Source organism: Photinus pyralis, unplaced genomic scaffold (assembly GCF_008802855.1).
Source record: "Photinus pyralis isolate 1611_PpyrPB1 unplaced genomic scaffold, Ppyr1.3 Ppyr1.4_unclustered_Scaffold7388, whole genome shotgun sequence".
Classification (NCBI taxonomy): domain Eukaryota; kingdom Metazoa; phylum Arthropoda; class Insecta; order Coleoptera; family Lampyridae; genus Photinus; species Photinus pyralis.
In genome coordinates this window covers 11,615-35,794 of record NW_022172149.1, presented here as the reverse complement: position 1 = coordinate 35,794, position 24,180 = coordinate 11,615, and the positions used below count along the sequence as shown (strand labels likewise).

The 24,180-nt window shown below is 34.9% G+C and overlaps 6 protein-coding genes across 7 annotated transcripts; 2 read left to right on the top strand and 4 right to left on the bottom strand.

Annotated features, from left to right (window-relative positions):
* Nucleotides 1-2,662: 2,662 nt before the first annotated feature.
* On the bottom strand, nucleotides 2,663-3,429 carry LOC116182759 (bis(5'-nucleosyl)-tetraphosphatase [asymmetrical]-like). Its single transcript, XM_031503302.1, has 2 exons — nucleotides 3,208-3,429; nucleotides 2,663-3,161 (listed from the first exon to the last, which is right to left on the bottom strand). The coding sequence occupies exons 1-2, from the start codon at nucleotides 3,314-3,316 to the stop codon at nucleotides 2,848-2,850; spliced, it is 423 nt and encodes a 140-aa protein (XP_031359162.1). The 5' UTR covers nucleotides 3,317-3,429; the 3' UTR covers nucleotides 2,663-2,847.
* Nucleotides 3,430-6,273: 2,844 nt separating this feature from the next.
* Nucleotides 6,274-7,415, bottom strand: LOC116182760 (charged multivesicular body protein 4c-like). The gene is made up of 3 exons (XM_031503303.1): nucleotides 6,890-7,415; nucleotides 6,550-6,788; nucleotides 6,274-6,494 (listed from the first exon to the last, which is right to left on the bottom strand). Exons 1-3 carry the CDS (start codon nucleotides 7,246-7,248, stop codon nucleotides 6,442-6,444), a joined length of 651 nt encoding a protein of 216 aa, XP_031359163.1. The 5' UTR covers nucleotides 7,249-7,415; the 3' UTR covers nucleotides 6,274-6,441.
* Nucleotides 7,416-9,656: 2,241 nt separating this feature from the next.
* On the bottom strand, nucleotides 9,657-10,658 carry LOC116182753 (MIP18 family protein galla-1-like). Of its 2 annotated transcripts, XM_031503297.1 has the most exons (5): nucleotides 10,565-10,658; nucleotides 10,416-10,490; nucleotides 10,281-10,360; nucleotides 10,040-10,223; nucleotides 9,657-9,834 (listed from the first exon to the last, which is right to left on the bottom strand). In XM_031503297.1, exons 1-5 carry the CDS (start codon nucleotides 10,581-10,583, stop codon nucleotides 9,737-9,739), a joined length of 456 nt encoding a protein of 151 aa, XP_031359157.1. In that variant the 5' UTR covers nucleotides 10,584-10,658; the 3' UTR covers nucleotides 9,657-9,736. The 2 variants fall into 2 exon arrangements, with proteins under 2 accessions (XP_031359157.1, XP_031359156.1); XM_031503296.1 differs by lacking the exon at nucleotides 10,565-10,658 and having other exon boundaries at nucleotides 10,416-10,558.
* Nucleotides 10,659-11,407: 749 nt separating this feature from the next.
* Nucleotides 11,408-23,776, top strand: LOC116182755 (protein fem-1 homolog B-like). The gene is made up of 3 exons (XM_031503299.1): nucleotides 11,408-12,042; nucleotides 12,091-12,317; nucleotides 22,960-23,776. The coding sequence occupies exons 1-3, from the start codon at nucleotides 11,926-11,928 to the stop codon at nucleotides 22,982-22,984; spliced, it is 369 nt and encodes a 122-aa protein (XP_031359159.1). The 5' UTR covers nucleotides 11,408-11,925; the 3' UTR covers nucleotides 22,985-23,776.
* LOC116182754 (general transcriptional corepressor trfA-like) lies at nucleotides 16,596-17,971 on the bottom strand. The gene is made up of 2 exons (XM_031503298.1): nucleotides 17,327-17,971; nucleotides 16,596-17,238 (listed from the first exon to the last, which is right to left on the bottom strand). Exon 2 carries the CDS (start codon nucleotides 17,078-17,080, stop codon nucleotides 16,700-16,702), a length of 381 nt encoding a protein of 126 aa, XP_031359158.1. The 5' UTR covers nucleotides 17,081-17,238; nucleotides 17,327-17,971; the 3' UTR covers nucleotides 16,596-16,699.
* Nucleotides 21,695-23,776, top strand: LOC116182752. The gene has a single exon (XM_031503295.1). It carries the CDS (start codon nucleotides 21,705-21,707, stop codon nucleotides 22,926-22,928), a length of 1,224 nt encoding a protein of 407 aa, XP_031359155.1. The 5' UTR covers nucleotides 21,695-21,704; the 3' UTR covers nucleotides 22,929-23,776.
* Nucleotides 23,777-24,180: the final 404 nt, after the last annotated feature.

Genomic DNA, 24,180 nt, shown 5'->3' with positions numbered 1-24,180 from the left:
GCTTATTCGTAATAAAATTCTCCAGATTTAAATTGACCAGAAAAACATTTACACATACAGGATGGCTCATTCGGCATTTTTCCACGTCCATCTGACGTTTACACAATGTACATAACTTTGTTATTTAATTGAAAGTTACAGGAAATATACTATGTGCAGTGTAATCGAATTTTGCATGTCAACTTTAATTTGTAGCTAATTTTGTTAAGAATTTAAAAAAATGTGCTATTGTTTGCGTTTTGTCTGTCAGTCCGCCCAGATCCAGTTCTATTGTGTTGAACTACTTTTAGGGGATTGGTCCTAGAACCGCGTAACTTACGACGATGCACACATGTCTGACAGTCGGCAACCACGCAATTTTTAGGAGGGAAAAAGCTGTCTGCACCATATGGAGAGCACGAACGTTGGTTACGTTTAGCATCTTATTGTTTTTAATGTTTGTTGTTATTTAATGCAAGTAGTAATCTTTGCATTTCTTTATATCGTATTTGTGTCTTGTATGCAGCATTTTATATTTTTTGCGAGTTTCAATCTTTGTTTTTGAAATTTATTTGATTTAACCGTAATGCAGAATCACATATTTGATACCGTTATCCTTTTGTTTTAAATCGTTTACATTTTTGGTGTAATGTTTGCTTAATTTATGTTTATGCTTTGATTACATGGTCTTGACCACAAGAAATATTCATATAAGTTTTAATCAATCTTTTAAACATTGGGAAAATTGTTTTGATGTGTGTATGCGTACTGACTGGTTGTTTGTAATCTAACATTTTCTCCGCGAATGAAGCAGTTACAGGGGTGGCAAAAACTAATTAAATGTGTTACGACACTAATCCAGTGAATGTGTTCGACATGTAACTGTAGGCTCGAAACTCCGAACGAGGGGCGAGTTACATATCTTGGGGGCAAGATTATGCTAATAAAAACTCTTCGGTTTAGAATGTATGTGTGGTATATGAGCTGCGATTCAATTATTTCCACATATTTTGTCGTAACATTGAATTTACCTACAAGGCCATGTTATTTTCCATCTTGATTCTCTTAACCAGAGGATTTTATTGCACCAAAGATGAGTGCCATCCTGTATATTTCACCCTTTCTTACAATCTTGGTACCTGCTTACCTACCTGACATATTGTCCCTAAATGTTACCTCTGATTGGCCAATATTGTTGTTTTAATTTTATGTTATGCATTCACATCATTACAAACAAAAAAATGAATTGGTTTGTAGAAACTATAACTAACTCGCACGACTCCTTTTCGCGAGCAGAGGGAGTTGGGGGCCCTCTAGTAGCATTGAATATAATTTTTCGACGATTGGGAAATCTGGAGGAAATATATCCATTGGTGATGTCAAAGAGCGAATATCTCGAAAACGGTTTGTCAGAGGAAAGTACTCTCAAAAGCAAAAGGGACGAGATAGTCCTACTGGCGAAGTCGAAACGAAGTGTCTGTCGGAAGAGGGTACTCATAAAGGGCAAGTGCACGTCAGGACGAGACATATCTATTGGTAATGTAAAAACTTTCAGTGCAAATATCTGCAGAACGGCGGGGCGGAGGAGAGGGTACTCTCAAAGAGCGGTAAGATCGTCTAGACGAGACACATCTACTGGCGATGTAAAAACTTAATTGTGAACATTTCGAAAATGTTGGAGAAGGGTATCTATAAAAGGAAAATGCGCAATATTTCGGAGAATTTATCAAAGAGCTTGATTCTTCTTCCATTATATATATAGCGTAGATTGTAATGTATACCAGGCGGCCTTTAAATGTTTATGTATAAAGAGCCCCCTCTTCATTAATCATTTACCAAGAAGGTAAACATTGATAAATATAGCAGGCTACTACCTTATAATCAAATCATTTACTATGGTACTATGGCTTTATTTGGCTATGATGTACTACAACCACTTTTTTGCCGATCGAATATGGAGGGGTTGGGGGGGGGGGCTAAATTGCACTTAATTGAGTTCTTCTAACCCTTAATAAAGATTATTAGGTACTATTACAGATTGAGTCAAATTTCCCCTGAGGGATAATCACAATTTATTCACCATACTTGACATTTGAAAATATTAGAACGCAGTACTTTTAGTACAAGTGATCAAAGGCATTATTTACTCTCGAGCTGTAGGTATTGCTATGTGCCCCACTTTGGGCACCATATAAAAATGCTATGTGCAATGGCAAACGGTTACAGTTTTTGTCCACTCGCGTGGTGACCGCCTCATTCACAAACAACAAGTTGATACACACATTAAACAATTTCATATATTAAAACAATGGTCAAAATTTATATGAATATTACTTCAGGTCAAGACCATGTAATCCATACATAAAAATAAATTAAGCAAACATTACACCAAACACGTAAACTATTTCAAACAAAATGTTAACGATATCAAATACGTGATTCTGCATTGAGGTTAAATCAATTGAATATAAAAATATGGTCGAAAATTATAAAATGCATTAAAAAACATAAAAATAACAACAAACTTGAACTGCACAACGCTTTCGCATGACAATAGTTGTTGCCAAGATGCTGTTATGTAGCAATGGTGCTCTCAAGATGGCCGAGAGATGGCGCAGACCGCTTTTCTTCAGTCTTGCATGCTAGATGTACTGAATGTGCAATTATTATAATAAACGCAATATTGATAGGTAGGTATATTTTGCAATAACCTTGCACAAATTAAAAAAATATATTGTCTGTAATTGGCATGGGCATACACAAGTTTTATCCATAGTCCTTTACTTTAGAGGATTTACACATAGAGAGGCATGAACTAAGTACATGGAGAAAAATCCATCCCGACTATAAATCATCAAAACAGTGTATTCACATTGTTTTTATAAAATTATCATAATGCTTTAACATAACTTGCATATCAGTGTAATTTCCAAATCTACAAGCCTCCTCCAACTCTAACCATTTAAAATCTTGGTGCTCATCAGACAATCTCACCCCGGCGCTTGGATTAATTAATTCCGCTAACCAATAAATAACAATCTTCGGTTTCCCGCGTACATTATAATTGAGAATATGCTTAGAGTCGTGAAATATCCTCAAATCCGACTGTCGCAAACCGGATTCTTCGCTGGTCTCTCGTAATGCCGTAACCATTGGATCGGTTTCGCCGGGATCGACATGACCTGCATTACGTAATATTTTTAATGTGTTATTGTTAAATTATGTTACCCTTTGGAGGTGTCCAATGGTGTTCCCCGTAAGATGTTTGTAACAAAAGGTACTGAATTGCATTTAAATGCTTGCGGAAGATCACTAAACCTGCTGCAGTTTTTGTCATGTTATGTAGGAATATGGAGCAAGTCCTTTAAGGGGAAAACTATAAATTATGGCATATAATCTAAGAACATTAATCGGATTATCACAGTAATTTCACCTTAACCTAAAATACATAAATAAATAAATGTACAGCGTGTCCCGTAAAACATGAACCCGCAGCTCCCCCTGTATATTACATGTAGTGTGTCCAGAAAGTTTGATCCGATTTTTAAATTACATTCTGCTTTCTAATTGTGAACTTAAAAACGGCGTATCGGAAGAAGGTATAATACTGAGTAGGATTCCGGTCACAAAACACCTGATGCAAATCCTACTCCACTCTGCTGTATTTTATATATAATAATATATTATATACCTACCAAGGTCGAGACAGGATAGTGTAGTCAAGCAGGCCATTATTTATTGTTCTGTGATTGACATACTTTCAACGAGTAGTAATTTGGTTTGAATCTTTTCAAAATGTAATAATTTTAAGTACCTATGTAGTTTCTACGGAAGTTGCAACTCTTGATTTTAGAGAGATCTTGTCTAAATGTTTATTGAGCCAAATTTTGGGTAGTCATGATCTCTGAAAGTGGGCAGTGTGACAATTCCCACTATTAACCACTGCTTAATAATGATTTCATTATAAATGAGAAGCGCATTGGTGCCAGAACGCCGTTTGCAGCCAAATAATAAAAATCATATCACTAGCATTTTTTAAGCTTACAATAAATAGCCAAATAGCGTTAGAACTCATTTTAATTTAAAAAATTTTAATCTGAAAAGGTAAACAAAACAGGTGCATACTCGGGCATAAAAAAATTAAAAGAATGAACACAAATTCTTGGACTGTTTTTGTCCATTTTAAGGTTTCATTCTGTATAAGCCGCCCATTAATGATCAAATATACAGGGTGTTTTTTTGGGAGCTTTAGTTAAAAGTTTCTGGGAAAGTAAAATAGGTAGGTTTTTGAAAATTTTACTTAGGAGTTACTCTGAAGGCCGAATCGATGTAAAATATTTTCAAAATGGCCGCACTTCCGGAAACACCGGAAGTAGATAGTAACTTCGTTATTTTAAATGGCAACCCCTATTTTTATTGCATTTTTTGATTCTACGTGAAATTTCACTTCTTTTGATACCGATATGTCGATATCTACCATTTATGGTTTTTAAGTTATTTTGACTTTAAGAAACAAATGGCGGATGCAGATGGTACCTTGATAATTGATTACTTGAAAACGGTTGTAGTCATGGCAACCTATTTTTATCAGTGCATAGAGAATGAATAGGGCTTTTTTTAATGCACTTAAATAAAAGTTAAGTTGCGTACGACCGCCCCTATGGATATCCAAATTTATGAAACCTCAAAGACTAAAAACTCCGTTTTTTTTTAATGGAATGACCATGTTCTTACTAAGTATTCCATGAGATAGAGAATCGAATTGGCATATTTTGATATTACGTGTTCCTATAGCTATCTTTAACAGTTTCTGACTTATTCCCATTTTATTGAATTGACACTATTTTTTTCGGATTTTCTTTTTAGTAGTCGGCCATGATTCTATAACAATTGAATTTTAAACAAATCTAGTGATACTAATCCATCACCCACTGTTATAGGTTAACATAAGTTTTTCAAAAATCGAAAAATGACTCGCAGTGGTTTCACCTATTTTGGAATTTAATTGTTATTTATGGTGAAATGGGCGGCGCGTGCTTTCCGTACATTCATTCGAAAACTGGAACGAAATTGTATGAATTTTGGAAATTTTGTACCCCTAATGCACTACAAACCGTTGAAGCACAAGTGATACAAAAGCTCTACAAGAGAATATTTAAGAAAATGAATTGAATTGCAAATGCAAGATTAACAAAATAAATTCAATACAAAATATAAAAAACTTTGTTGAAACATTTTTGGTATGGAATTGTTGCTAGAACAGATATCGCATTACCTCTCTTAATTTCCAGACTTATACGTTGTTTAAGAAATTCAGTTGAACGACTCTGTTTAGATTTTTCAAAAATTTTCCGTCCTATATCCTTAATAAATAAGTTATTTATTAATGAATTATTTAGACTAGAACTAGAATCAATGGTATGAAAGAATCCATTCCTTGATTTGTTTAGAATTCGATTTTTATAAAATCATGGCCAACTACTAAAATGAAAATGCGAAAAAAAATGGCATCAATTCCGCGATCAATTCAATGAAATGGGAATAAATCAGAAACTGTTAAAGATAGCTATAGGAACATGTAATATCAAAATATGCCAATTTCGCTTTCTCTATCTCATGCAATATTAAGAACATGGTCATTCCATTTAAAAAAACTGAGTTTATAGACTTTGAAGTTTCTTAAATTTGGATATCCATAGGGGCGGTCGTACATAACTTAACTTTTTTTTAAGTACACTAAAAGAAAGCCCTATTCATTCTTTATGCACTGATAAAAATGGGTTACCATGATTATAACCTTTTTCAAGTAATAAATTATCAAGGTACCATCTGCATCCGCCATTTTTTTTCTTAAAGTCAAAATAACTTAAAAACCATAAATGGCAGATGTCGACATATGGGTATCAAAAGAATTGAAATTTCACGTAGAATCCAAAAATGCAATAAAAAATAGGGGTTGCCGTTTAAAACAACGGAATTACTATCTACTTCCGGTGTTTCCGGAAGTGCGGACATTTAGAAAATATTTTATATAGATTCGGCCTTCAGAGTAACTTCTAAGTACAAATTTTGAAAAACCTACGTATTTTACTTTCCCAGAAACGTTTAACTAAAGCTCCCAAAAAAACACCCTGTATAATCTGACGCATTGAATGAAACAAATCTATTGAAATATAATTTAATTTAAAATAATGTGAACAGCATTAAAAAATAAACAATTTGACAATTCAAAATGTATAAACAATAGAAAAAGATTATCTACAAAGGGTTAATTCCACCTAAATCTACGAATAAAGATTTATCTCCATTTTCATTACGAAGTTTATTTGCCATAATTAATGCACAATAGAAGAGCAAGCATTCCTTTCCGAATTAAATTAGCTTTTAAACTTTATATAGTATATTACAAGCAGACGAGTGCAAAATGATGTTCTATACTCAGCGACTGTCTAGTGCAAACATTTACGACGCCCAAGCCTCGAGTTCCTTCATGTCATCTTCATCTTCAACTTTTTCTGAAAAATTAATCAGGTTGTAGTGTTAAACAATTGAATTTGAATGGGTACGTACTAGCAGGCCTAGGTTTGGAGACTTCGGCTTGTGGAATTTCAGGTAGATTCTCGGGTCCAACTTTCAGAAGCTCATTTTCAAGCGTTTCCTGTTCGAGCTCCTCCAATTCCTTTTCTAGATCCTCGTCGTCGACCACCGATCCAAAGGCCACTGGATTGCTGATCGCGTCGGATATTTCCCTAGCTACGTCTTGCTGTTCGGCGATATCATCCATCATATCGTGCACTTGATCGACATCCCTTGCAACATAAGTATGTTAGTTAAGCAAAATGAATAACCTTGAATTCAGATCACAATTAATTAATGGATTAGAAGTGATTTAAATAGGTCGAATACGTACATATTTTTATGAGCGAGTTTAAGCGCATCAGCTGCTTCTTTCATCGCATCCAGAACCGACGTGTTCGTGTTGGCACCCTCAAGCGCCTCCCTTTGCATTTCAATGGTGCTAAGCGTTCCGTCTATCTGTTCGAGTTGCTTTGCCAATCGTTTCTTCTTCTTTAACGCCTGTATCGCTAATCGTTTGTTTTTCGTGGCATTTTTTCGGGCAATGTCCATCTCTACATCAATTTTCTTTTCCAAAAACTCCTGCTTTTTGATTAACATGTCTTCGGTTTCTCTGAGTTTTTGAATTGCCTCGCCAGTTGTGATCTGCTTCTCATCCTTTTTGCCACCGAACAATTTCCCGAAGAAACTCATTTTGGGGGTTTATTCTTAAAATTATAAGCAGTTGAAAATTAATAACACTCAAACAAAAGGCAAATTTCTTCCTCCAATTTACTACGTATGACTAATAAATTGGAACTTTTCTTTCATTTGCAAAACAAGTTTGACAGTAGCATTTCATAACACATTTCGTGAAAGGTGGGATAGATGGTGCTACCTCTCTAGGCAGAGGCGCGCTATATTATGACCTATCCTAAAAATATGGGGGTTAGCGAATTCAAGTGCCGCATCCCCCTTTGGGTAAAAGTCCCCCCCCCCCTACTTTCAAACCGCGTTTAAATCTCTGCGCCTGTATATGGGAAGATAAGTTCGTTTATAAATACAATGATACGGTGTAAGGCGTTGTAAATTCACTGGCGTAACAATTGACATTTCTCAGACTGTCAAGCAAGCAGTTAGAGATGGGCTTAGTTGCGATTTTTTATTCACAGTTACAACTGCGATTGCGAATTGCTGTTCACTGTGAACATAACCTGTGAATGCGAATTGCGAATCAATAGCATATCCGCAACATATTTGGTAATAGTGATTGTTAGCGTTTTTGCGATGTTAAAAGCTTTCTTACAATGCTGTACTGCTTCACGCTGTCGCTATGTTGGGCTTGCCGCTTGTGGGCGTACTTACCTGGTTGCTGTTAGTTCTAACAAAACGAAAGCGCCAAGCGGAGTTCTAAGGAATATAAAGATATGTTTACGAATTTTATGAAGCATTATTATTTAATATATAGGAGAGACTACTAAATGACGAATTTGAGAAATTAATATTTAATTGCATTCCTGACTCCATTCGCATCTGTAATTATCAATTCAAAGGAATTCATTCAGAAATCGTTAGTTTGAATTAAATTTTACGTTTCTCATATTACATACAACTTCCTGTACCTACCTACCTACTTACGTTACAAAAAATAAAAATACGCGATAACGCGACTCGCTGTTGACTTGACAGTTCATAATTGTGAATGCGATGCGCTCATTATATATACATCCTGTGAAGTGAATGCAATATTGTTAACGAATAACGTGCATGAACAACGATTCTAAATAAAATTTAATTTCAAATCGCAGTTAGCAGTTTAAAATAAAACTGATAGCAACCTGTGAATGCGATTTTTTATTAGCAGTGAATATTTCACAGGTCGTGATTTTTTGCTCATCTCTACAAGCAGTCATAAAGGCTTTCCTAGCCCGCACTAGTCTGGGAGTGCATCTGCAACCTGAAGCAGCACCATGTTACTGGGTTTCATGGCATTCTGATATTGCAAGCAGATGATCTGGTAAAACTAGATGCCCAAGGCTCCATAGCAGGCCACGTGTGTAGTTCAGTCGACAGGTTGTTTCAAATAAAAAAAGGTCGGAAAAGTTATTGAAACTTTGGGATGATATTCAGGGATGGTTAAAACTAACATTTCCTCAAGTTTTGCACCTCGTTATTTGAATAGAAAAAAAATAAACATATTTTCTTATGGTCACTTTTTGAGCTCTACAAGATAGCGTTGAAAGATTTTCAATACAATGTTTGGTTTCTGAAAAATCATACTTTATTGAGTAGTATTTTTTTACCAATACAACGATGTACGGCACACAAAAAAACAAAAGTTGGAAACAGTTGGTTTTAACAGGATGGTGCACCCGCGCACGGCTCCATAACTATGCGAGAATACTTTTTTGGCAAATTTCTCTATTTTCCAGGAAATTTGCCCGAAAGGTATATTCTCATACGATTAGGGCCTTGTGCGCGGGTGCACCATCTTGTTGAAACCAACAGTTTCTAGCTCCTGTATTTTTTTGTGTGCCGTTATATCGTTTTATTCGTTATAAAAAATGCTATTTAATACAGTGTGTACTTTTTCACGGGCCATATAAACAATAAAGTTGCTGATTTCTCTGAACAAAACATGGTATTGAAAATCTCTCAACCAGGGCCATTTTTTAAGTGGCCCTTTTTGGGTCACATTGAAGTTGATCAGCCCTGGGGCCACACCAAACTTTAGCCCTAACATAAATAATAACAATAATACTAATAATAATCTTATTATACTTATGAAGTTTAATGATCACTTAAAAAAATTACAGTATTTATCTACACCTGCACAGTTATTAGTTTATAATATTTAACACAAATTTTAGCTAAAGATACTTGAAGGAAAAGTGTAAAAATCTGATTTGTCATAGGGATTGAAAAATTGAATTTGTGCATGGATAAATCAAGTGGATTTTAATTTGTAAGGCACCTATACGCCGTATTAGAACCTTTGATAGGTTGTATTGTGTAGGTATTCTCATTCCAAATGTGTAAAATTAAACAATATTGTACTGTTTGTAACAAATACAACTTTACCACTTATTCGACCACATGTAAGTTTGAAGCATTCTAAATCAATTAATTTAAAAATTTATTAGTCACAATTAAAACTTTATACATAGATCAAAATAATTATAAACATAAAAATAAGAGAATTTCAGTCTTCTTCCTTTATGCAGTTCTCCACCATTTCTCTCAAATTTGGATTCTCCATAGCAGCCGCTATCCTTTCCTTATCGTTTATTTGTTTATTTACTGCAAAACAAAATTATCTTAATATACAATGCAGTAACAGGCTGCTATTCTAAGCAAAAAAAAAAGCTTCCATCACTTGTACTTAGAATGGCAAATAATTCCATAAGTAAACCATAAAAAATGTTATTTACTAAATTAAGGTAAACAAGATAGCTATTTCTTGGTGGTATTTGGTATGAGTTTTAAACCACCAGCAGTTGCTTACTTTCGTCTTCTGTCGAATGTGCACCTTTCTTAATAAATATATCTAGTTTCATCTCCTGAGGTATACTCCGTTCAAGTTTGATTCTAATACACAATCCAATTAAAGTTGCCAACGAGCAATGCGGAACGGTCGGATTAAACTCGACCCGTATGACACTAATGTTCCCGGCCGTCGGGTTTTGCACCTACCATAAAAGCGGAAATAATAATGATCGACTTTCGTATCTTACTTGACGACGTACAATGACACCTTCATCGTAGACTACATTTAATTCTTCTAACGTGTTGGGTTTTTCGGGATCTTTTATTGTGCGAATGAAATCTGAATGCAAGATAAGGTTACAAAGTTCACAATTCAATCTTTACACTTTTTTTACCGAAGACATTATCTCGCAATTCGTTCGTATCGACAGGAACGTGTTGGATTGGTGGAGTTTGTACCGGAGAATTTTCTAATTTTTTTCGAAAAAGAGAAAAAAACATTTTAAAAAAATTATTGAAGGAATTGCAAAAACAGCTGATCTACCTTCAAGTTCATCCATCATATTTTACGTAGGTCACATTCACATACAAAAGAGCGTATTACATACAGTGCAGTACATATGCTAATCTAAAACGATATGAATATTTACTGGTTTCTTTAATCTCGAATTGGGTAATTAATTCAAATTAATCATTCGAATTGAATTGTAGCACATGAAACCTTACCTTTCGAACCATAATTATAGTTATTCGTATTATTATACCCTCGTTTCAATTTTTCGCTTTTTAAAATTTCTTCCAATGTTGATTCTTCAAATTCTTGTGATTTTTCGAACATTTTAATTTTTTAATTTTTCTGCTTGGGTTCTTAAAACGCTCCACATTTTTCAAATCAACCAACCTCGTCCCTTAGATTTGACGGATTTATTTATTAGGAATTCTTTTTAAGAAGGGCCATTTTGTTTGACGCTTTTGTCAAATTCATAAGGAATCTTCAAAATTATGTGGGCCATATAGCCGTATATAGGGCCAAATAATCCCTGATGAAACATAGGTAGGTATATACTTTGTTCTACGACCTACAAAATCCCTTAATTCTTAGTTGTTAATGTTATGTTAAAATTTGTATAACTCCTAAAATTATTCCTGGAATATTCTTTAGGAAATAATCATGGAATATCCAATATAATTATTCCTTGAATATATTTAAAATATTTCTGGAAAATTCTAGATACCTACCTATATATTCATTTAGGGGCTAAAAGGTCACACAAGTGCGAGCCTTTATGATATGTAAAAATAAAATTAGATGCTCCGAGTTCACAGGTTATCAAAAATATGACGGTAAATGTTAACTTTTTGATTAATAACTGGTTTGGGTTTAGGTCACCTTTTTTCTTACTAGATATAGAATCGGGACCGGATTGCCTTCTAATTGAAATGGGCCCCTCATTTAGATAATCGGAGCATTACTTTTGTAACAAAAACAATCGGTCTGCACGTGCGTGATCGCAAACGCGCCATTGATCTAGGAATTGGGGCATATTTCTACGCGAAAATCAGAGCAATCCGACTCTGTACCGAATATCACAAAACCGATTTTTTATGTATGACGATGTGGTGTCTTTGCTCCTTATCAGATTGCCCCAACCAGTGAACCCGGCAAATTTTTTGTTCGATAATGAGGGGAATTTGGCGCGCATTTTCGAGTCACGTGCAGAGGAATGAGAGTGGGATAAAATCGTACACAAACTGCGCACCTGTAAAAATCAGCTGGTCATCTCAACCTCCAAGTATAAGCAGAGAATCGACGTCATTCTCGGAGAAAGTTGTAACTCGTGTGTTCGGTGTGACAGTTTAAAATAGAATTTCAATGAAGTCGATTTCCTCGCTTTAGCAGTAATTATGAGCGAGTCGTTTAAAAATCGCGTTTACTACGCTGCTAGGGATGGCATGGCGATAACGCTCTACACTTTGTTAAGTGATAAAAATGGAATTGAAGTGACTAAACTTTTGAATAATGTAAGTAGCTTGCTCTTTGTTAATATAAATTGATTTGGACTATTTTAGTCTGTTGTCGAAGATGAAGGTCAACATTGTACACCTCTCATTATTGCCGCAAGGTATGGTCATGATAAGGTGGTCAAAATGTTGTTGTCCAAATTTAGTCCCGATTTGGAGCAAGAGGGTACTGTTAAATTTGATGGTTACGTGATTGAGGGTGCCAGTGCACTTTGGTGCGCAGCTGGAGCGGGTGAGTTCGCTGTGTGCTCGCTTTTAATATTTTGTCAGAATAGGTAAGTACCGCGAAAGATGTACTGGCCCTACTGTACCTTGCACCACTTGCATGTTTTGAATATAGTGCAATGCACACAGGAATTTAAAACTTTACAGTGCATTACAAATTCATTGGGATCTGGGAGGGCTGAAACAGTTGAATAATCTTAAAAGACGAGTTAACAGATGGCTCCACTAACACCAATCTTTTATAGCCCCTTTATTACGAACAATAAGGACATCGCAAAAGCTTTAACCATACAGTGTAATCATATCACTAAAAACACTTAGTCCACTATATCTTGTCAGACTAACAATGTTGTTAGGCATATGCTCGGATGTTTTTTCAAAGAATAACATTCTTTGAGAACAACAACATTGTTGACAACATAGAAGTATGCTTTATATACCGGCCATTAAAGTGGGGTGTTGATTTTGTACCTACCTCGCATTCTTTGATTGTGGTATGACCTCGGGTATGACACAATAACATGAAAATGCCATTAATTATCTTCACACATCAACCTCCTTGGTACTTGGATTCGCAAGTTTTTTTTGTAACATTTTCCTTGGTTGATTTATATTTGTACACTTGACTATATACACACCCTGCCATCCCAAGCAAAATAATACAATAAATTCTCCCTTGACATTTGGGTTTGATGTACCCACGAACTTATAAAGTAAGATGGACTGCTGATCAAACAGTTGCATAGAGGTAGAAATGGCCCTAGCATGGTCGCCGCCATGATGTGCACATTTTAGTTATTTTCTAGTGGAATTTTCCTAGTGCTCAAGTTTTGAGACTATTGCAACCTTGAAAAATGACATGTGTCACAGTAATTTATTTATAAAACGTTAATGTTGGGTTAATGCTTGTTTATTGGTTGATTTGAATTTCGCGCCATGTGAGTGCACATCATGGTGGCCTCCATGTAGGTGTCATTTGTTAATTCAGCATTAGCAGTCCATCTTAATTTATAAGTTCGTGGATGTACCTATGCAATTTATTTAACAATAAACATTATTTTATTTGGAACAGATCCTTCGTGTTTTTAGTTAATTTCCGCAGAAACAAACGCACTGTTAAATATAACTGAAACATAAAAGATCAACCCCTGAGGAGAAGAATCGTAGCTACAATTTTGATAGCAGCGTCTTTTTTCCCATACAGAGTGCCACGTTTCGTTTTTTTGGGGCCATTATCAACTTTAGTTTTTTAAATACTGACCTGCATTTTATATTTTGAAAGAACTTAGAAATAAGGCAAAATCTTTTTGACGATTTGGTTATTAATGATGGAGTTCATTCCATGGCCTTGAATTATACAGGGTGGAAATTTTGTCTGAAACATATCTTTCAAAACAATATTTTGTTAAAGAAGCTTTTTATGGTATCCAAATAAAAAGTTTGCTACCAATCTACATGCTTTAAAATTGTGGTCAGTGCCCAGTGGCATACGTCTGCAGAGTCAAGGGGGCATATATATTTTTTTATAGCAACGGCTATTTTTCATTACCTACATTCTTAAATTGCACACTTTTTTGGTTATAGAAACGTACAAAATTTATTATATTACATAACACAATTTTATAGAAACACTCACATTAAGGTAAATAGTTGTTTCATAATTAATTTTTTGTGTATTTTTTTTTGTTTACATGTTTTGTACATTGTACATTTGTTGCAAATATTTATACGACAAAAACTAACAAAAGATTAACATTTTTTCCATGCAAATTAGTAGGATTATAACATTAATTAATACCACGATATGCCTTAATTTGAGTTTTTCTCTTAAATTTGATTACGGTTAGGATAACCAGCTCCAAAAATAAGTTTTCTGGCAAAATCGTTGCCTCAGCAATAAATTTCAAGGCGTGATGATTTTCGACGCCCCCCCCCCCCCCCCCCACGGATCCTGACCGAGAGCACAGAATAGGTACTATTAGTAACTCATAATTTGATTTTATTATATTATAATTTCTTATATTTTTCTTAAAATTCCTGTTTCCCTGACAGACAGCTAAAATTCCGAACATGTAAGAAAATTTTTTTGTCGTCTGTGCAACCCCTTTACTCCGGACATCCAGTGATCCGGTCGCGCTAATGTAGTCTTAGATATGTACAGAGCTATCTCTAATCGTTTGGCCGCTAGGGGGCGTTTCTCGAGTTTGCTTAATTTCTTTAATGGCCCGTTTCTTATTATTAAAGCTAATTTATTTTAGGAAAATATTTTTTTGGGCGCTTTTTTTATGTAGAATCCATCGCAATACACCGTTTTTATACGGGGTGTTTGGTTTCCGTATAGCCCGCTGTGGCCTTCTTACATGCTAGTGCGCATATGTTAACTCAATACTTTCGTCTATTTAAAATGTGCACAGTGTGATTTTGCAACACATCTCAACCATGTCCTGAAACAGCATCTCTCTTAACTTTTTTATTTAAAATGTGCACACTATAATTGCATTATATGGAAATGTCAATGCAGCCATATTTACGAAGTTCGTTGGGATAGGTGATACAACGTTCGCCGAGTATGATATTATCTATATAAATAAAAATGAATGCTTGCCTGTCTCTATGTCTCTTTGGGGGAAGTTTCTGAGTTTCCGAAATTCCCACGGGAACGGTAACAGGAAAAAACTGGATTTCATTGGAGACTTGACGTTTAGAACGTAGGTTTCTTTGAAGGCGTTAGTAGTTATATAGGGCCGGTTCTGGACCAGTTCAAGGTCACTCGCCACCTGGCGGTAGCCTTGGAAAGTAGGTCAAGGTGAAATTCAGAGGTCACCTGGCGGTGGCCTTGGAAAGTAGGTCAAGGTGAAGCTCAAAGTCGGTGACTTTGGAAAGTAGGTAGAGGTGAAGACTTTCAAGGTCGCTCTCGGTGGTGACTTTGAGAAGTAGATAGAGGTGAAAACCTTCAAGGTCGGTCGGTGACTTTGGAAAGTAGGTAGAGGTGAGGATTTTCAAGGTCACCCGCTCCTTGGCGGTAACCTTCATGGCACTCGATAGTGTCAAGTTGAAAGTTGTACATTTGTAATAAAAGGCTTTCCTACGTGACTATGAGTTCATTAAGCAACAGTGTTGATCGAGAAAACATGCATAAGAAGGGTAGTGTAACTAGGCGTGGTGGAGTGATTAAAGTAGAGATAGCTGTCCAGAAGAGGAGAAGGCTGGAAACGTTAATAAAAAACATCAAGCAATTAAAATTTGATGTGGAGATGTTGGAGGCGCAAAGAAAAATGAAAACGTTAACGGTGGGTGACCGAAAGAATGCGTACGGGTTACTAATGGACCCTCAGGGCCAATTGGAGATGGTGTCACCAATGGAGGACGTCATCTTCAACAACGTGAAAATATTCGGATATAGGACGAAAGTGAAGTTTGATAACGAACTTTCGTGCATAAACCAAAAACTATGCACATTAGATATTAAATAAAAAAGTGTAAAGTTTAATATTCCTAGTGGAATTTTAGATTTTTTACTTTTTTGGAAATATACGTTTAGGTTTAGTGTTTTGGATTTAATAATTTTGAACTTCTTACCATTATTTGTTGGAAATACGCGTTTAAAAGTTATGTGCACATTTGAATTTTTTACTTTTTTGGAAATGGACGTTTAAGGTAATGAATCATTTGTAAAGTTGTTAATTTTTATATAGTATGTACCAATAAACACACATTTCATTTTGAAATGAATTTCTCTTATACAGGGTGATGCCGTGAAATTGAAACAGCATTACTAAGTACTTTTGCGTAACTTAAAAGTGAATTTAAAAAGCCTCCACAATTAACACTTTCAAGTGCAGACCTATTAAACTTCGAAATGGGTGAACGTGACAGTGTAATGTCAAGGTACTAATATTTTTTTGGAAATGGCCTTTTAAATTCAGTGTAATTTCCCATTTTTTTTTTGGAAACGCTTAATAAATAGAGTTGCCAATTTTTCCGTAGTAGCTATGTGTAAACCAATAAACGTATCTCATTTTGAAATTAATTTGTTTTATACAGGGTGATGCAAGGAAATAGAAACAGTTTTATTTAAAAGAGCATCCATTGTATATGGCAGGCCTGCTTAACAAATCGAAATGGATGAAGTTCGTGACTTTTAAATGACAGAAAAAGTATGGACTAAACTAAATTAATTTATTAATTTGCGACTTGTACCAATGATTAAGCTAATCGCCCTGAATGCGTTTTAGATTTATGACTTTGAGTTTTTTTTTCAAACTATAAAGTAGGAACTACCTTAAAAATTGCTATGAATTTGATGATGTGTGATAATAACACGCACGTAAAGATAATTATTTATTTAAAGAAAAACTAAAACTCCCAATAACTAAAATAACACTAAGACTACTTATTAACTAAATTATAATACCTTAAAAATATCTTAATACTACACTTCCGCGTCCTCGAGCAATCGCAGAACATTCTCGGTTTTGCGGATATTATTCCGCAAAACCTCGAAGTTCTGCGATTCACGTTCGAGGGCAGCTCGCATTTGGGCGATCCGCCCTTCGTGAACTCCAGCACTCTGCCGGTACGTCCCCAACAACGCACGCAGCCACTGCACACCAGTATTTCGGAATTCCTCCAAGTTGGTTGGAGGAACCGCTTGCTGTTGCTGATGCGGGGGCTGCTGATGCTGGGACTGCTGGTGCTGAGCCTGGGGTTGAAGTTGGGCTTGGGGCTGGGGCTGGGGCTGCTGCTGGTGCTGTTGTTGTGACTGGTGATGCAGCTGCTGCTCCATAGGTTGCTGCTGCAGCACCGGATCCATTTGACTGTATGGGGGGAGGATGTCCTGACTTTCAGGACTAAAAATGACGTGTTCCTCCCCCCCGCAGCAAATCTAAATTTTTTCCACCATACTGCGGTGGTGGTGGTGGCGGCGGCGCCCGGAGCGGGGTGGATGAAGGTAACGTGGGGGGCGTTACGCTTGAAAAAAATGAAAATAGTATGAAATAGTGTATTGCATAGCGCATTTACTAAATTAAAAAAAAGGTATAAATTAATGAAAACTTACCTTTCAAACAGACGATTGAACTCGTCCTCCACGTCACTATCCGCTATGGATATTACAGGTACAGGGGTTTGATCAGGAATCCGCTGTGTTTCCTGTCGCGCCCCTGTACCCGACGTACCCGCCGGTTGCGCACTGATGGTCGTGATGACGTTTGGTTGCAGGAGCAACTGCCCCAACATAGTTGGAGCAGTTTGCACTTGTTGCGAGGGTGCCTTTTTAAGGGACAACTTCACGCGTTTATTATTATTGCCAGGCATTTTCGTTGATTGACGCGAAGCAACTGATTTTTCAAACGTAATGTTAAGTGTATATGTATAAAATTTTGCAGACTTTAGCAGTGCTGGCGGAAATGGCGCGGTTAATGACCGAACACGTGCGGAAGTCCATAGTTCACGTAAGCAAAGTTAACGAACTGACCTGAATAGCAGGTGCAAAGTCCTATCGTTTTCTCTGCGAACATCCAATACATTCGATTCCATCCGCCTAGGTGAAACCCCAATAACCAAAACAATTTTCTTCTAATTAAATTGGGCCACATTGTGTCCAAAACTTTTGGGTGCCCAACATCATTGTTTCCAATACTTTTTGGGCTATCATATTAAAAATTTGAGCAATTTTATGGCATCAAATTACAATTTTTTTCAGTTTTTTAGGTACAGTTTTTGGGGTATCATTTAAATTACAATTACAAATTTTGGTAATGTTTAGGTACCATATTACAAATTTTGATAATGTTTAGGTGTCATATTACAATTTTTGGCAATTTTTGGATGTCAAATTACAAATTTTGGCAATTTGCTTGGGTATCGTGTTACAAAATTTGGTATCATATTACAATTTTTTGGGTATCAAATTACAAATTTTGGCAATTTTTTTTGGGTATCGTATTACAATTTTTGACAATTTTTGGTATCAAATTACAAATTTGGGCAATTTTCGGGTGGCGTATTACAATTTTTAGGTGTCATATTTCAATTTCCGGGTGTCATATTTCAATTTCCGGGTGTCATATTACAATTCCGGGTGTCATGTTACAATTTCGGGTGTCATATTACATTTTTTGGCAATTTTCGGGTGTCATATTACAATTTTTGACAATTTTCGGGTGTCAAATTACAAATTTTGGGGGTCAATGAACCCTGAGAAAAATTTCGGCAAAATTTCGAAAAATTCTTCGCGCTTCGCGCGAAGTAACTTGGAGCGCTTGTTGCGTAATCCCTTTTTAAATTCAATTCACATATTTGCCTAGATTATGTATGTGTGTATGTACATATTTTGCACTTTACCCTTTGCCCTTGATTTATTTGTATGAAAGATCGTTAACCTTTTAATATTTGCCCTTCAAATAATGACATTGAAAGGTTATGTACTTTGTATTTTGAACTTTTGACTTTATTCTTTGTGTAACCTTCATCTATTTTAACATTTACGCGAAAGATCGTTAACCTTTTAATATTTGCCCTTCAAATAATGACATTGAAAGGTTAAGTACCTTGTATTTTGAACTTTTGACTTTATCCTTTGCATAACCTTCATCTATTTATACATTTACGCGAAAGATCGTTAACCTTTTTAATATTTGCCCTTCAAATAATGTTATGTACTTTGTACTTTGGACTTTCGTCTTTTGCACCTTGATCTACTTTTATTGGAGGGATATTTAACCTCTAGGTATTTATCCTTGATGGCCAGCTATATAAGCGGATTTAGAATAAGTTGAAGTCAGTTACCATTCACGGATTATAGCTGAAACGTTTTACATAATCCTAAAGTGCTGTTATAGTTATTTAAATCATTAGTACGACGGCTACATATCCACCTTATTTGGATACTTTGTAATAAGGTAACTATGAGTGAGGCTATTAATGCAAAAATGTTCAACAGTAGCGATTTAGTTAAATTAACCAGAGAAGCGTTGTCGCTTTTAAAAACAAGAGATGAATATGTGAGACACATTCGTATCATTAACACTAATATAAAGTTATTACAAAAAATGATTAAAAATAAACTGTATTTAGAAGTAAATGAAAGTTTGCATAAATTGGAAAACAGTCTGTCATTGTTAAAATGCTATTTTGTACGACTTAAACAATTAAAGAACGCTTCAGAAAAAAAGGGCGATGGAATTGATGGTGTTGCTAAAAAACGAACACGTAGATTAGGTTGGTATACTTTAGATTCATGTTTCAATGGTAGGTTACTTACAGGAATTATCGTAAATATAGGAAATACTAAGGACCCTTTAATTTTTTTAAAAAATGCGTACAGTAGTTTTGCGCGAAAGATTAAATTAATGTTAAAGCAGTCAATGTTAAAGGTAAATGTTGTTTTAGCATGTAATTTCATTCAACCTCAAAATCACATTGTTGATTTGAAAACGTTCCGCACGAAAAATGATGTAATAAACAATATCACTGACTTGCACGAGTGGTATAAGGAGAACGTTTATTTTATACTACAACAAAAATTAGAAGAGTTTTCTGAAAAAGATTCAGGTTGGGCCCTATATGAAGTTTTACATTTAAAAGTAAATATTAATAGCTACATTCCTTTCAAAGGTGGTATATCAACTTACGTTAAAGTTCCTCATTTCATAGCAGTTAAGCATGCAGTAGTTAATGTTAAAAATAATGATGAATTTTGCTTTCTGTGGGCGATCGTTTCAGCTTTATACCCTGCTCAACATCATTCAGATAGAATTTCCGGTTATCCTCATTTTAGTGAAGTGTTAAACTATAATGCAATTAATTTTCCAATTAAACTAGAAGATGTAACCAAATTTGAAAAACTAAATAATCTAGCAATCAATTTGTTTTGCATTGAAGGTAAATCGATATTGCCCTTTGCATTAAGTACTAATCATATGAGCGATAAAGATCCTATAAATCTTCTACTACTTCCCACTATTACACATATAAATGGTTCCATTGCCGAGGCTATTAATGTGAAAAATAATACTGTTTACCATTTTGCGTGGATTAAGAACATGTCGGCTCTCGTCTCCAAGCAATTATCGAATAAGGATCATAGGAAGTTTATTTGTAACCGATGTCTGAACTATTTTTCTGCAGATCGTCTTCTTAAAAAGCATACCACTTATTGCCAGCAGCAAAACCACTGCGCTGTTAGAGTGCCAAGGGAAACAGAAAATCGTTTAGAGTTTAAAAATTACCGTTTTCAGGAGATGGTACCTTTCGTAATTTATGCGGATTTAGAAAGTATATTAGAAAATTGTTCAAATTTAACTATCCGCGAGAATCACACCATATTTCAGTCGAAACATATACCTTTCAGCGTTGCATATTATTTAAAATGCTGCTACAACGATTCATTATCACGCTTTAGGCTTTATAGGGGAAACGATTGCATTTCCTGGTTCATTAAAGAACTTCATAGCATTGCCCATTGGGCTAATGAAATCATCGCAAACATCATTCCAATGCAAACTTTAAATCCTAGTCAGATTGATAACTTTAGGAATTCAATAGTTTGTCACATTTGCTTAAAACCTTTCACCGAGTACGATACGAAGGTTAGAGATCATAACCACTTTACGGGGCAATATCGAGGAGCGTCACATTCGCATTGTAACCTAAATTATAAGGATTCCCATGTAATTCCCGTTGCCTTTCACAATTTGTCAGGTTATGATTCGCATTTCATTATTAGAGAATTGGCTACTAGAATTACCGGTCACATATCGCTGTTGCCTGTCAACAAAGAAAAATACATCTCGTTCACTAAAACAATAGAGGGTACCATAATTAGTTTCAGATTTATTGACTCTTTTAGATTTATGAGTAGTAGTATTGATAAGTTATCTAATTTTTTGGACAATGAGAAAAAAATGATTACCAGAGCAAATTGTAATAATGATGAGGAATTCTCTTTATTAACTCGCAAAGGTGTTTTCCCTTATGAGTATATTGATAGTTGGGATAAACTAAATGATACTACTTTACCTCCAAAGCAAACATTTTACAGTCACCTTCGTAACAACACGATCAGCGATGATAGTTATAGCCATGCTATTAAGGTTTGGAACAAATTTAATATTAAAACATTGGGTGAATATTCTGACTTATATTTAAAAACGGACGTTCTACTTTTAGCAGACATTTTTGAAAATTTTCGCCAAACATGTTTAAATACATATAAACTTGACCCCCTCCACTATTATACCGCTCCCGGTTTAGCGTTTGATGCCATGCTGAAAATTACGCAGATACAATTAGAGTTATTAACAGATATTGATATGATAATGTTTATTGAAAGAGGTATTAGAGGTGGCGTGTCTCAATGTTCGAATCGATATGCTAAAGCTAACAATAAATATATGGGAGATGAGTATGACCCTAATTCTGAAACTGTATACTTAATGTATTATGATGTAAATAATTTATATGGTGCAGCTATGTCCGAGTATTTACCATTTGCTGAATTTTGTTTTGTAGATGAAGCAAATTTTAAAGATTTGAATATCATAAATCACCCTGATGATTCCGAAATTGGTTATATATTAGAATGCGATTTAGACTATCCCATTGAATTACACGAGCTCCATAGTGATCTACCGCTAGCACCAGAACACATGATTCCACCTATTTCGACATCTAAAATGAAGAAATTACTACTAACGCTGTACCCAAAACGCAACTATGTAATTCATTACAGAAACTTAAAACTTTATTTAAAATACGGATTGAAATTGGTGAAAGTGCACCGTATCTTACGTTTCAAGCAGTCATCGTGGTTAAAAAAATATATTGATTTAAATACTGCGATGCGACAGCAATCTCAAAACGAATTTGATAAAAATTTTTATAAAAACATGATTAATAACGTTTATGGAAAGTTAATGGAGAATGTTCGAAAATATAAGGACGTACACTTAATCACAAAATGGGATGGGCGCTATGGTGCTCGTGCTTACATATCAAAACCAAATTTTCATAGTTGCGAAATCTTTGATAATGACATGATCATCATTGAAATGAATAGGTTAGAGGTACTCTTGAACAAACCTATATATGCAGGGTTTGCCGTTTTAGATGTTTCGAAAACTTTTTTGTATGATTTTCATTACGGTTACACCTTGTCCAAGTTTAACAATAATGTTAAGCTACTTTACACTGATACTGATAGTCTTATATACTCTTTTACCGTTTCAGATATCTATGAATGTATCAAAGAAGATATTGCTAAATTTGATACCTCTGACTATAGCCCCACTAATATTTTTGGAATTCCGTTAGTCAATAAGAAGGTTCCGGGCTTAATGAAAGATGAGAATCATGGAAACATTATGTTAGAGTTTGTAGGTCTTCGTGCAAAAATGTACGCTTACGCCGTTGATAAAAAAGTTGTAAAGAAATCAAAGGGTTCTACTGCGACTAGTATTAAACAAATCACTATAAATGATTATAAAAATGCTTTATTTGAACGTGATATAATAAAAAGGTATCAACATATAATTAGGTCAAAGAAACATGAAGTTTTTACAATCAAGCAAGATAAGGTAGTACTCAGTCCTCACGATGACAAAAGAATAATACAGTTCAATTCCACTGACACTAGGCCTTGGGGATATAATTTTACATAGAATACTATACCTATTTCTTTTTTCATTGCAGAGATTGTCACTATGAGCAATCCTAAAAACATAATGCATGAACAACTATGGCGAAATAGCGACCTAATTTACAAAACTACTCTGAAACGTTCTTTAATGGGAAAGTCATCCAATGAAGATAATAAGTTTATACTTGATATGTTACATCATATCATTATTCCTGATGAATATTTTGTTTTGTGTGCAGTAAATTTAAATTATGTAGATGAAGTAATTATTAAGACCTTATTTGACGAAAAATTTAAATTAGATAGGATTATCAAAACTTTTATACAGCTTTGTAATAATAAAGGTTATCACTCATTAAGTTATAGTGACGTAGATAAAATTTTACATGAAATGTGCGAAATAGATAACGTACCACTGAAGATGTATTTGTATGACTCGTTATGTAATGATCACTCGTACTGTATGTTAAGTGATGTAAAATCTAGCTTAGAAACTTTTAATGCTACATATAGGAATACTTCATGTATTTTATCAGAATGCATTGAAAAATCGGCGTATTATGCAAACTATAAGTGTCTCGAAATTTTGATTAAGGTACTGCTAGAAAATAATATTAGTTACATGTTTCAACCGTGGGAAAACGATGAACATAGTCAGATATACCATTGGATATTACAAAATATTCAAAAAGGTGAACAGAATCCCAATTTATGTTTGGGATGGTCATGTGGGCCAGATTCAGGAGCCTGGCCGTCGTCCGATATAGATAGCTATAAACGTACTTTAGGATTATTGTATCAATTAATGAAATTTTAAATGTATATACTGTGCATGGTAATCTCGATGGTAATAAAACGATATTAATTGTTTCTATTGTTTTTATTTCATGTACCTTATTACCTACATTCCTTCACATATCACTAGTGCTACCTAAGTATTTCATTTACAATAAATGCTTATGAAACAATATTGTCTCGATTAATCCAAGATTTCTCATTTAAACCCAGCCACTTTACATACACTTTGTTGTTCTTACGTCGAAGGATTTTCTCAACCAAATATACATCAGGATCTTTAGCCTTCTGCAATTCGGGCTCGTAAAATCCACCCAACACAGGATTTCCTTTCATGTCTTCGAGGAGGTAAGTAGCTGGATTGGTAATGCGAATTTTTATGATCTTAAACAGCTCACAAGACCAGTTGGGAGTATATCCTTTTTCGAAGATGCTCTTGTATTTACTGATGCGCACTACATCACCTACTTTAAAGCGAT

What these genes read in the sequence shown, in the direction of transcription:
- LOC116182752 (XM_031503295.1), top strand. Translation starts at nt 21,705, where the DNA reads ATGTATTATGATGTAAATAATTTATATGGTGCAGCTATGTCCGAGTAT.
- LOC116182753 (XM_031503296.1), bottom strand. Translation starts at nt 10,521, where the DNA reads ATGTTTTTTTCTCTTTTTCGAAAAAAATTAGAAAATTCTCCGGTACAA. An exon ending in ATTGCGAGATAATGTCTTCG is followed by an intron (nt 10,361 to 10,415) that starts GTAAAAAAAGTG and finishes TCTTGCATTCAG; the next exon opens with ATTTCATTCGCACAATAAAA. An exon ending in ACATTCGACAGAAGACGAAA is followed by an intron (nt 9,835 to 10,039) that starts GTAAGCAACTGC and finishes TTTGTTTTGCAG; the next exon opens with TAAATAAACAAATAAACGAT.
- LOC116182760 (XM_031503303.1), bottom strand. Translation starts at nt 7,248, where the DNA reads ATGAGTTTCTTCGGGAAATTGTTCGGTGGCAAAAAGGATGAGAAGCAG. An exon ending in AAACTCGCTCATAAAAATAT is followed by an intron (nt 6,789 to 6,889) that starts GTACGTATTCGA and finishes TTATGTTGCAAG; the next exon opens with GGATGTCGATCAAGTGCACG. An exon ending in CTCCAAACCTAGGCCTGCTA is followed by an intron (nt 6,495 to 6,549) that starts GTACGTACCCAT and finishes TTAATTTTTCAG; the next exon opens with AAAAAGTTGAAGATGAAGAT.
- LOC116182755 (XM_031503299.1), top strand. Translation starts at nt 11,926, where the DNA reads ATGAGCGAGTCGTTTAAAAATCGCGTTTACTACGCTGCTAGGGATGGC. An exon ending in TGACTAAACTTTTGAATAAT is followed by an intron (nt 12,043 to 12,090) that starts GTAAGTAGCTTG and finishes GGACTATTTTAG; the next exon opens with TCTGTTGTCGAAGATGAAGG. An exon ending in TTAATATTTTGTCAGAATAG is followed by an intron (nt 12,318 to 22,959) that starts GTAAGTACCGCG and finishes TTTTCATTGCAG; the next exon opens with AGATTGTCACTATGAGCAAT.
- LOC116182754 (XM_031503298.1), bottom strand. Translation starts at nt 17,080, where the DNA reads ATGGATCCGGTGCTGCAGCAGCAACCTATGGAGCAGCAGCTGCATCAC.
- LOC116182759 (XM_031503302.1), bottom strand. Translation starts at nt 3,316, where the DNA reads ATGACAAAAACTGCAGCAGGTTTAGTGATCTTCCGCAAGCATTTAAAT. An exon ending in CCATTGGACACCTCCAAAGG is followed by an intron (nt 3,162 to 3,207) that starts GTAACATAATTT and finishes TACGTAATGCAG; the next exon opens with GTCATGTCGATCCCGGCGAA.